Below are 12,922 nucleotides of genomic sequence, written 5' to 3' on the forward strand. Positions count from 1 at the left end.
CAAAATATTGAACAGCTGCTCATTAAAAGCAACATAAAGCCAGAGAGCCTTCCCATTTCCCTGCTCATGATCATCTCCCACGGTAATCAAGGGCCATATCCCTGTGTGTGTGTGTGTGTGTGTGTGTGTGTGTGTGTGTGTGTGTGTGTGTGCAAGGGGCTTCAGAGGCCACCTGGTTTCTGGCAATCCTTAGCTTTGGAATGATTTATCATGCAATCTCAAGGTTCTCTGTGTAGGCGTGTGTGCGAGGGGAAGATCTCGCCTCTCCTGCTGTCACAACATTCAAGGTGCAATGGATTAAGACTTCACCACAGACGCAGGGAGCTGCAGAGAGGGATTTACTCACAACTTCAGCAGCGATTTAATTCAGAGCCACACCACGTGGGTGTAATTACTCACTGTGTATGAGCTGCCTCCTATCCTGGAAAAGCCATCTGTGGAGCAGCCTGAGCCCTGTGCAGACAGCCTGGACCCACGCCTGCCGCCGTGTGTGAGTGAGGCACGGCTGGCAGTGCAGGAGGTGCTGCAGCTGGGGCAGCAGTGCATGCACACCGACGCAGGGGACCCGAGCTATCCCTGGTACCTGTTCAGCCAACAGCGACGCCAGGCTCGAGTAAGCATCTGCAAACTCCGGGCCGTACTTAATGGAGTCCCGCAGCAAGATTACAGCTTCCTCCTTCTTCCCTTGGGACCTGCAGGAAGGAGGAAAAAACCAGAAAGGAATATTCCTCTAAGTACATGTTTAGGTTATCCCACTGATTAATACTTTAAAGAGATGTGGAAGTGCCCGGCTTGCCCTTTCCAACAAAGACTAAATGATTCATTCCCGCCTCCTCTCCACAATGTGAGCACCCAGCATTTCCTCAGCCCATGGCTGTCTCCAGCAGCTGGGAGGATAGAGGCTTTAATGAATCAGTTAAGTATCTGAAGGGAGAGGATGGAGGCACTGTGATCTGGGAACAGGACGTTCCCTCTCACTTCAGCAGGCTGGAGACGCTGTAACGCTTCATTTCCTTTACTAAAACCTTGAAGAGTCTCTACATGTTCCTACACAAGTGCTCTTACAGATCCACTTGCAACTCCATTATTTTGAAATTGAAATATCTCCAAGTTAAATCTGCCTGGGATCTAAACAATTCCTTAGCAAGTCGACCATTAGGCTAGAGGAGTTCTGTCCTTCAGATCCTAAGGATTATGAACAGAGATAGCTAAGAGGTGGCTGATGAGCTATTTTTTTTCCCAGAATTGCTCTGTGTTTATTGCCATGGAAAATGGAAAAGGTTTCCCTAACAAAAGTCTTGAGATGTTTATTTATTTGAGCTACAATTTCTCCAGTATCGCTCTGTATTTCTCTCCTTTGAAAAATGAGAAGGTTTCCTGAACAAACATCTAAGGATGTTTAGCTGGGCTGAAACAACATTTTCCTTGTGCTGGGTGTACAAAGAATATGAATAGCAGGGCTTAGAAAAAGAAACAAAGGGCTCTGGGGAAACAGAAAATACGTGAACACCTTGCTGCTTTGGCCTTAGATTTCATCTGAGTGGCATGGTCAAGTAACCAGATCTTGTTTATAAGGTGCAAATTTCAGCTGATAATATATGTGGCTTTGCAGATTTTTTCCCTTTCCAGTTGTGTAACTGGAAGAATATTTTGCCTGTGCATTAAGCTAAGTAAAACCAGTTGTGCTAGTCTTTTTCTTCTTCCAGTGGTGTTCCATATAAATTACACGAATGAAGCAAAAACAAATAAAGAACCACTTTTCTCCTACACTAATTAAAGTCTAGCTAGCTTGTCGATTTATAAAACTTCGGGATCCTTTGGCTGGAGTTTCATAACACATTTCTATAAATCAAAACCAGATGACTGCTTAATAAAGGTATTGATGTTTGGCAGAAAATGTAGGAAATGCCCGCTACAGAAATAAAAGGATTAAGTGATCCACTCAGCAGCAGTAAAAGTTCCCATTAACCACAAGCATTCACTCTAAACATGGGGCAGCCCTCTTAAATACTCTTTTATTCCAAAATGGCCTCTTTTATCCTCCATTTGATCCAAGAACAATGTTTGCCTCCTGAAAGTGGGGGTAAAGAGGGAAAGATTATGGCATCTTTTTATGTGACAGACTGCATTACATTAAAAAAAGCAGATCCAGTAGTTTCTCAGAGGGCTTAGGCCTGGAAGATACCAAGTGCTCTGGCCAAGCACTTAAACGTGTACTTAACTTTTATGTATGCAAGTTGAAAATTAATTACTGGTTGAAGTGCTTTCCTGGCTCAAGGCCAACACTTTGCAGGATCAAGGCCGTCTCTTACATAAATCTCCTGCAATTTGGGAGAGCACAAAGCATTGAAAGAACAGTCCAATATAGTAATTTACCATAAACTGGGGATCTGGAGCAGGAATAGTTAGGTAATGTACATCTTCACTGTGATAGAGAGAAGAACAAATTCAACTGACAGGAGCAATCTGTGACCACTTACTCCAATTTTTGCCCAAATTACCCTGTTTTACAGTGCCCTCTCTTGACTTTCTCTCCCACCCAAGCTCAGAGCCTTGCCTCTCCAATCAGCATGCTCAAGCTGAAAACAAGGAACAGCTCTTTCCACCGAGAACATCTCTTCCATATTTTTGCAAGTGACCTGCAGTTGGAGAGGCACCAGGTTAAACTACCCTGCCAAAGTCTGGTGATGCACAGGGCCAGTACTGGAGCAAATTTCACATGCAACAAAAAGTAACCTAGGAATTAGGGCTCTAAAGGATTTGATAACTTTCATATTTTAATTTGTGAAGTTATTTAGACTGTGTTACAGCCAGAAACAGAACTGAACAAAGGCTCCACAACTGAACAAATTTTTACAAGGATACAGAAAAGCCAGAGCCAAACCCTTATAGAGGTATGTCCTCTTATGACAGGACAAGAGGTAAAAAATGCTGGAGTAGGAACATGGGACATCCTGATTAGATATAAAGAAAAATATTTTTCACTTCAAGGATGATCAAACACTGGAACAGGTTGCACGGAGAGATTGTGGCATCTCAGTCCTTGGAGGGATCCAAGATTCAGCTGCACAGAGCCCTGAACAATCTGATCCAATCAGATTTGCTCTGAGCAGCTAGCTTCATCTCCAAATGACCTCTAGAGAACCTAAGTTATAACAATAACCTACGTTATTTTTTCAATCTACTGCAAAAATTAGACTGCCAGAGTTCGTGGGGGTTTTTAACCACAGTCTCCAATGTGCATGTGATGCTGAGGGATAACTGTACCACTTCATGAGACAGAGTATCCTGCATAGACCACTCAGAAAGTCAGATGCAGTACCACTAAACATCACCGCTCAGTTTGCTTCTGAACGAAAGGAAGGAGCATTTCACTAGCTCAAAGGTCTTAAATCTCAACACATCTAATTTCTATCTGATATTTTTTCAGCATCTCCAGACAGTTCCACAAGCCTGTGTCAGCACGCTCACATCCAGAAGCCTGTATCAGAGAGGGCAGACAGTCCTTTCTCTTATGAACAGGTGGGTTTTCTCAACTGGGACTAAACCACAACAACAAATGCTTGAGACACATTGTATGTTACTCTACATCAGAAAGAAAATCAGTCCTTTGAGTAAACTCAAAATTCAGTGGAGATTGTTCCCCTAGAAAATGAAGCCATAGCACTCTCAAAGCATGTGAGAGTTCTGAGGCTTTTCTTCATAAGGAGCAGTGTACTGGATATTGCAGTGCTTTTGGTGTGGACTGATGCAGTACCACGAGAAGTTCTTATCCATTCTTCCTGCAACAGAAAGCTGAGATTGATATTTCAAATGTTCATAATATATATTATTTCTTGTCTCATTACAGAAATACCCACAGCCTATAAATTCCAGAGGTATTCGGCACAATATTTATCTGTACCTCAATGAACCTGAATTTATACAGAAGAGTCAAATACTCAAAACACAAGAAAGCAGCATCAGGCTGCTCTGTGTCACTGATCACACACCATGAAAGCAGAGAGATTTCTTACATTTAGGTAGGCCATCTTTTGGGTCTATTTTAAGTAAGAAATCTGTCGGCATTGTTTAATTATCTGCTCTCCAATATTTATATTACGCACAAAAATTATGACATACAACTTTATTTTAGGATATGTAAACAAAACCAGAGGCTTATTCAGCCATTACCCTGCAATACTTCCTGAGAACATTCATCTTCTGGCACATAGCTGTCTTCTTTGTGTGTAAACAGAAAACAGAAACATCATTTTTCATCTACAACTTCCACAGAAAACAACTTTAAAAATCCACCCTGTGTCCTCAAAAGAGTTTTTACTCAAGTAAAACACCAAGCAATGGATGCTTAAATAGCTTATTTGCATGGGATGATAATGAGAGGCAGATTCCAACATGCGAATCACAAGCCCATCCCTCGAAAATCCTTCCAAAATTCTGGACTTCCCTTCTCTCAGCACTCCAGAGGAGATGAAATCTAGTATCTGCCATCAGGTTTGCACACTATGGTCAGGGATGGGTACAAGGAACTCAACTGGGAATTCCCCATGTCCCAGTACAAACAGTGTTGTTACTGGACAAGCCTTAAGTGTTGCAGATCTGTCTCTTCCTGATCCACTCCATGCTCTGAAGCCTTTGTAAAGAGGACAGAAAATGCTTTCATTGCTTGACCATTTATTTTCTCTCTGACATATGTTTAAAAATCAAAACTGTCTTCATAAGGTCTCATAACATAGCCAGAAAGTAATATCTATCTGTAATATTCTGCAGATTTCCATTTTATTTCATTTATTGCCCACATTATACTAGCATTTAGTGTCTGCAGAATACTGGCTGCCATGTATATACACATATATTTATATATATATGAAGGGATAATTGTAGACACAGCTAGAAAATATAAATAAAGACATCATTGTAGGAGGGGGAAAAAGTGAAATCTCTGCCCTGTACCTGTCTGGTGTCACCTCAGAAGTTACCTCATGCTCCGGCATGGCTGATATTCTTTGCTAAGCTGCTGGATCATCTAGGAAAGGTGCTGGCCAAAGGGTTTGGGATCCCATTTTAGGGGAGATATTCATATGGGATCTGCCCACGCAGCATCTGCTTTACATACGTGCTAATTCCTGCACTGTGAACTCTACCTATTTTTTAGCAGGTTTTTAAAAGCAGAACAGGGAGATAAGGGCACTCAGCTTCCAATACAATTAATACAACTGCTGTGTCCAGGTGCACTACATTGTTTTGGAAGCCTAAAGGAAGTTTAGAAAATGGGAGCAAATGGATGTGGGAAAAGGGCAGGAGGATCATGAGTGTTTTCTTTTGACAAGTGTGACAAGCACCACACACATTTAACATACTGCAAAATGTGGCACCACAGAAGGATGTAGAGCACATACAATCCAACAGGACACACAATATTTAAAGTATCACAATGTGAAAAACATGACATATTGCACAGAAAACAAACAGCAGTTTTAAGAAATTTTCCCCACATGTCTCCTTTGTGCTTTTCCAGTGCAACAAATCCAGTTTTTATCCATCTACTGGGTCATAAGAGCCTTTGACAGGCCAGATTCAAGCATAATTGACATGGAATGTCTCGGTGCTTCTTCTGGCTTAGATCCTTTTGCATTAATATTTTATATAAAAAAAACCCCCAAACATATAGGAGAATAATAACTAAGGCACACATGATGGATTTAAAAGAAATATGTATTTTTAGACACTATTGCCACCTCAAATTAATTTCAATCAACCAAATTTTATGAATAATACAAAGACCTTTATTTTCTCTTGTAATAGGACTATACCATTTTCCTTCCTCATATTTCCAGTAAAGCACTCACCTACTTTCTATTTAAGATTACTCATTTCCCATATTCTAACCTCAAACCATCAGTTTTACTTGTAGTATTATTCTTATAATTACTCTGCATCTGAAAAGATGAGGTAGAACTTCAGCAGCCCACTTAACATCCTTTATACAAATCCACACTCTAAGTTACATTTCAGGACCAGAAAGACCAAGTTTTAATGACAAAGTGCCACTTTAAAACCAGTCCCACACTAAGCCTGTCATGGTTTAAGCAAAACAAAACCCAGTCTGCTCTAAAAGATTTACCTAGACCTATTATCAGCAAAATAAGGGCAGTTCATATCAGCAGAAATGTACTTTTATTGCTGTAGTTTATGCAGTTCCATCAGCAAATACACCACAATATCCTCACAAAAACAAGGACCTTTTTGCTGGTGCTAAACAGATATTTTACTTTTTTAAATTGAACCCTTTGCAGATCTTATCATACTGGCTTCTTGTACAGATCTAAGTTTAGTCTTTGGATGTGGTTAGTCAAATTAATTTGCATGATTATGATTGTCTGTTATTCCTCTTGCTAGAGGCTGACACTCTAAATAACGAGTGAAATAATGAACTCATCAACTTGTTTTTAACTGTCCAGGGATGTAAACAAGCATTCTTTTCAAATCCAGAATTACCTGCTCTGCAAGGGAATGAACCCTCTGCTGCTCTGAGCCTCTCAGTATAAGGTGCTTATGCATAAACTATACAACAACTTCCCATAGAGCTAATGAGGAGAAGTGGGAACTTGAAGAGAGGGATTTTTTTGTATCTGTGTTATTTATTAGCTTGGCATCTGATGCCTACCTTTGAGCAATACAGCTTCCTCTCCTGAAAATGTTCACACATCTCCACCAGGACAGGAATCTCAGGCGACTAGCTAAGTTTAGGCAACTCATTCCTAATGCTCGTTTCGGAACAAATTAATTTCCTACAACTGAAACACTTGTGAACAACACCTCGGGTGATGTGGCAGACAGCACAGGGATATCCAAAGTCAGCCTCACCTTTGTGCTGGCACTCTTGAATGGCACGAAGAAATGACACCATTTCTTCACCAGCTGGCAGAAAAAAACTACTTTGGTGATATGTGTAGGGGCAATGTAAATTTTCCTGGTGCCAGACCGGCATTCAACTTACTTGAGCAGGTTGCCAAGGTTGAAGAGAGCCCGATTGTGCTGAGGGTTGAGCTGAAGGGCCCGTCTGTAGTAGTCCTTAGCCTCCACTACATCTTTGGTCAATGTCCCCAAGTTGTTGAGAGCACTTGCGTGACGAGGGTACAGCCTGGGAAAAATGAAATATTAAGTTACAGATGCTCATTAATTGACAAATAAAGCTGTTGTCACTGACTCTGCCACCAATGCTGTTTGGCACTCAATAAAGGGACTAATGTCAGCCAAAAAACCCTGTTTTCATTTGCTGCAGGTCAGATGGGATCCTGAGGATCCTTCTCAACTCCTAAAGAGATAACAAATCAGATCTTCTCCAATGGTTCCTACATATCTCCAAGGCAAAATGGAATGCTGAACAGTTTTGAAAACCTATCTTACCCTTCAAGCAAAAGGCATAGTGACTAAAGCAGCCTGAATGTTTACATTCAAAATGCTTTTGCACCAAGCAAGAACTGCCTTGCCCAAAATGTTTCCAATGGTAATATGTTTTGATATACACAGAATTTCCAACACAACACCATTTAATATTATTTGTTGGGGTTTTGAATTTTTTTTTCACAATAAATCTAGCAATAAAATGCAAAAGGAAACCTGAAATCAGCCATTGAACAATGCTTTCAGGACCAGGCAAAATGATAAAAGAATCTGGAACCAGACTGCTTAACAGTGTGAATTCTCTAAGCTGCTTGTAGCATTGAGTTCAGTACAGTTCTCCTTTTATCTGATCTGTTAATCTTCACATCTGCCTGTTTCAGTTACAAGATTACATTATTTGGGCCCAATGCTCCTCTGTTAAAATCCTCCGCGAATTAAGCAACAGGTCATGGTCCATTCAGCAGTTCAAAATCTCAAAGTTGTGCTCCTGCATTAATATTTTAGTTTGTGAGTCTTTCAGCAGAAAACTCCAGAGGTGGAAGTGATCCAGGGCTTGATATAAGTATCCAGGACCCTTTGTGTGACAGGTAGGTGAAAACTGAGGGTCATTATGATAAGGAAATACATTTTTGACAGATGCCCACAGAGGACCCTGGAGACCAGCTGTGTGAGAAGGTCTGGGGCTCTGAGGACAAGTCATCTGACAGTTCTTTGCCTTAGGTCCCTGCTCATGGGAAAGTGATGTGGATAATGACATTAAAAGTAGTTGGCTATGAAAGCACAGGGTACAGCATGAGAAGGGGCATTTAAAGGTAGAAGGGATTAAGACTCTATAGTATAGCCTGACTAAAGTTTGCAGTTGTTTTTAATCCAAGACTTTCCATGGTGGGCTTTTCTTTTGCCTGGAGTTTTTCCCTATGTCAGTTCAGCCCTAGGGTTTTCTGTGCTTAAGTACCATGAATAATTTAGCATTTTATACACTGCTGCAACATTTGTATCGGTCACATTTTCACTCCACAGCTCATAAATGATTTTGGCAAGGTCTTATTTGGGGGTGAAGCTGGAAACATTCAAGGGAACTCTGGGAGAAATGGGCATGCACCACTAACAAAACCAGGATGTTTCCTGCCTATTAAGTAAGAGAACAGCCCAAAGTCCATTTTTCACCTAGCAAACAAGAACTGCAAAGCCACATATTTAAGGAGAAATTGTTCAGGGATGCAGTCATGCATTTTTTAAAAACTGGCCTGTTATAATAACAAAAAATATGTGCAATGACCATCACTTATAGCAAATAATGACTACAGTGCCAACATCCCTCCCACACAGGTGAGCATCCCGTCTCTCAGAGGTCACTTCTGCTGTAAGCCCTTGTGCACTGCCCAGTGTCCACACTCACCCCTGCCACCTGCATTCCCTGCTCAAGTGACTTGTGAAGACACCCCTAACTGAACTTGTCACAGAGCAGCAAAGAGAAGCACATTTGTGGTGAGAACAGCAGTTAACATAGAAATACCATCACTGAAGCTCCCCAGTGAGCCTGATGCATTTTGGGGTGTGAGAAGCTTCCTGGGCTTGGAGAAGGGTGATGAGGGTCTACTGTGGAGACTTGACCCTCAAATCCATTTGTCATCTAGTCTACGTCTCCTCAGGTGAAGCAGGCTGGGAGAAATGCTTTCCAGAGCAGCAGCAGGGAAGGAATGGAAAGAGCCAAGCTTGGTTGTTCTTGGGCACTTAAGATACAGCTCTGTGTGATACCTTGACCAGAATCCTGAGCAAAGAACATCTTAGGGCAAATGACCACAGGCTCAGTCTTGTTTCCCATTTTCTCCAAGGGATTTTGACACTGTTTTTGGACCAAGAAAAAGGTCTGGGAGTTATATTTGGAGCCCTTTTTACCAGATGGCTATGATAAAAGTGTGCAATACTTCTGTCAGTACTCACACATATAACAGCTCTAATATTTGACATGAATTCACTTGAGTTATGAGTGGGCGAAAGGATTTCAGACAGTTCTTGGGAAAGTCAGAAACAGATTAACATTTTACAGCCCTAAACCTGATGTTTTTTCTCTCAAACTTTCAGAAATTAATTCACTTCTTGGCCTTTACTGCTCCTTTGGCATTTTAGGCCCAGGAGATTTGCTTGCACCAATTTGGAGTGGAATGAAAACTCAAGATTAAAAAAGGGAATGGATTTCACCTTTAAATTGCACAGTTCTGACCAGCAGCTCCATAAATACACTTCTGAGCTCAGTGCTAAAACCTCTCAACAGCAAATCACAGGATGCAAACACGTCTCCAATGTATCCTGGGTTCTATTTCTTGTGTTTTACATTAATTCATTACATCTCATTGCCCTTTCCAAGAAATGTAAGTGAAAACCCAGAACCTCAGCAAACACAAACTGTCAGCTTAAACCTGCTTAGCATATGGGCTGAAGAACTTACAACATCTACAATTTTACATGTCTGAACAAAAGTTATGAAAAATTTTGACCACCACAAGATAAGGCAGCGGCATCAGGCATTGCCGCTAGCATTCAGTTCTTTTATTTTCTCTCCAAATTTTATTTGGAGTATTACTTTATTATGGTGGTGGAACAAGCTGCCACTCAACTGATTTCAGCAGAACAACCAAGCCTAAGATAGCAGCACTTCTGATAAAGTAATTAGAGCCAGCATCTGAGCCTATGACCATCCATGCAGTTACAGAATCACTGAATCACAAAATGTTTGGGGATGTAAAGGACCCTAAAGACCATCCATTCCAATGCTCATCCACTGGCCAGGAACACCTTCTACTAGACCAAGTTATTCAAAGCACCATCCAATCTGGCCTTGGACACTTCCAGGAATGGGGCATCCACAGCTTCTATGAACAATGTGTTCCAGTGCCTCAACATTCTCACAGTGAAGAATTTCTTCCTAATATCCCATCTAAACCTGCCCTCTTTCAGTTTATGTTGCTTTCACATCACCCTCAAATAGTTCCCAGGAGTGGTCCAGGCATGAGTCCAGATCAGGGTTTGGTCCCAAAAGCCAACTTGGACTTGGCTACTGTCTCTCAGGGGATACACACATTTCTGAATACTGCCAGGTCAACTTATGCCAGTTGACCTCAGGGCTAGAGAATGTGGACCAGATAATTTTTTTATTTATTAATATAGATGACGAATAAAGGACTAGCAGCCCTATTTAAACTACCCTTTGTTCAGGCACACCTACTGCTGTTAATAACAGTTCCCTGGGAATAAAAACACAGGAAAACAATCTTGTGGTAGAATTTACACAGGCGCTTAAAACTTGACCATAAGTTACCAAATGAAGCAACATTTACTCAAGAACTTTCAAAATGGTTTTGCAAGACTAGCAGATACATCAAACTTGTTTGCTTTTGCTGTAGTTGATGTATTGTTGTAATGGAGAGAGACACATGTGCTTCTCCTATTTTGAAGTTATCAGGAGATTTGTGCTGTTTATCAAGACTTCCGGAATTTGTCTCAATGAATCCTGATATCCAGCTTTGACTTATTTTGATTGTAAGTTCTCTAATGCAAAGATCTCGTCCCCATTCTTCATTCATATGAAGAATGCATTTATTTCTTAGAAGGGTTGGAAACACATTACCAGGATAAGGAGGTCTCCAATTAACCTGGAGTCTCTTCGTGCCACAGTAATGACAATACACAGACTTTATTTGCAGATTTCATCCCTGCGCCAGGGGAGATACAGGTTGGATATTAGGAAGAAGTTTTCCACTGAAAGAGTGATAAAGTACTGGAATGGTCTGCCCAGGGAGGTGGTGGAGACACCATCCCTGGATGTGTTTAAAAAAGACTGGATGTGGCACTTGGTGCCATGGTCTAGTTGAGATGTTAGGGCATGGGCTCGACTTGATGACCTTGAAGGTCTCTTCCAACCCAGTGATTCTGTGAATTCTGTGAATTTTATAAACCATCACTCTGAAGACACTGAGATGCAAGAGATTAATTGTTAAAACATATCTAGCTTGATTTGAAACTTCTCTTAAGAAACAAAGCTTTCTATCTGGACATATATAGAGCTGTATTTTCCTTGCCATCACCACTGATAACAGTAACAGTCTTCAGGCAATATCCTCCTTGCTATGCATCTGACTAGCTAGAAACTCCTCTAGGCTTCACCTAATCAAATGCAAGTGCTGCATTATTTATGAAAGAAAGCTGAATTTCATTAAACTTATTCTACAAGTAGCAGTTCATGTAAGAAATCAGTTTATCCTTTCCTTTAGAAATCAGAATAATTTTCTTTAAAAATCTACATTCAAGGATAATTATAATAGAAGTCTTGAAATAGCCAAATTATGGGAAAGCAGCCCATAAAAGCATATTTTAAAGCAGATGGAGATTTCATTTCTAAACAGAAGACAAGTGGGATGTTTTCTTGTTGTAGAATGAATAATTCAAATGGTTCCTCCAATGCTGTATCTGCAATTGTCAGAATAAATTTCAGCAGCCTTCCCTTTAACCACTACAGGTATAGACTGCACAAGAACTCCTGTTAGTAATTATCCCCACTTCTTCAGGTTCGCAAAATTCCGTCTAATACCACTGAGCAAAAGCCCTACTGACTTGCACAGTCAAGAGATTTCCACTTTTCCAAGACAATACCAGGTATAAAATATATACAGCCACCAAAATGTTGATGACCATTCATTCTGCTTTTTCTTTTAATGCTGCTAGTAGCTGAAACATGAGGGTTTTAAAAAAACTATTCTAAGGGCTTTTTTTGGTTCCATATCTTAATTACAAGACAATTACATAACAAAAAAAAAAGGGAGGAAATTTGTTGTCATGACTGCAACCTATGATCAATCAAGAATTTTAATTTTAATTCTTTTAATTCAGATCAAGAGAGACCACTTAATTAACTGGCAAGCTCTGCTCACAGTCCTGCCTTTAAACAGCCCCTAGTCTGGTGCCAGGGGTATTCATGGGGAGGAAGGCATTAGCAACTACCCACTTGCTCTTAAGAGCATTATGTGGCTTTTGTACAGCCATTGCTGTGTGGATAGCAAGTAGCAGAGGATGGAGCCAGACTAACATGCAATTGGCCTGGGAAACTACCATGGACAGCATGGAAAATGCTATAATGTGATCTTTCAGGGGTCTGGGCAACCCCCTCCCGACCACTACAGGAAAAAAGAGGTTATGGAAAGCAGCCCAGAGACACTTCTCAGAGCTGGAACAGTCCTGAGATGTCTGTCACGTGAGGGTGACTCTTCCTGATGCCCCAGCCCTTCATCACTCTCCAAGGGTTGACAATAAGCCTGTTGAAAGCACATTCCCAGTGACTTACAACATGAGTTCTTATAACCATTATAAGACTTGTAAGCAACCCTGGTCATCATTAACCCGACAGTCATGCCACAGCAGCAGTAGCAGAAAGAAAAAACCTGCCTGCATCATCTTGCATAATATTCAAAGGGGCCCAAGCATATTAATTTCTTCTATAAATTAAAATAATAAGTGAAAA

At 40.9% G+C, this 12,922-nt stretch overlaps 1 protein-coding gene across 1 annotated transcript in view; it reads right to left on the reverse strand.

Annotated features, from left to right (window-relative positions):
• The window catches only part of TMTC1 (transmembrane O-mannosyltransferase targeting cadherins 1), a 135,433-nt gene that overhangs the window by 16,684 nt on the left and 105,827 nt on the right, over positions 1-12,922 (reverse strand). The window contains exons 12-13 of the mRNA XM_033058459.2: positions 7,001-7,144; positions 584-692 (exon numbers count right to left, since the gene is read on the reverse strand). Of these exons, the coding sequence (XP_032914350.1) occupies positions 584-692; positions 7,001-7,144 (253 nt within the window). The remainder of the gene's footprint in view (positions 1-583; positions 693-7,000; positions 7,145-12,922) is intronic.

The sequence above is a fragment of the Catharus ustulatus genome, chromosome 4 (genome assembly GCF_009819885.2).
Source record: "Catharus ustulatus isolate bCatUst1 chromosome 4, bCatUst1.pri.v2, whole genome shotgun sequence".
NCBI lineage: Eukaryota > Metazoa > Chordata > Aves > Passeriformes > Turdidae > Catharus > Catharus ustulatus.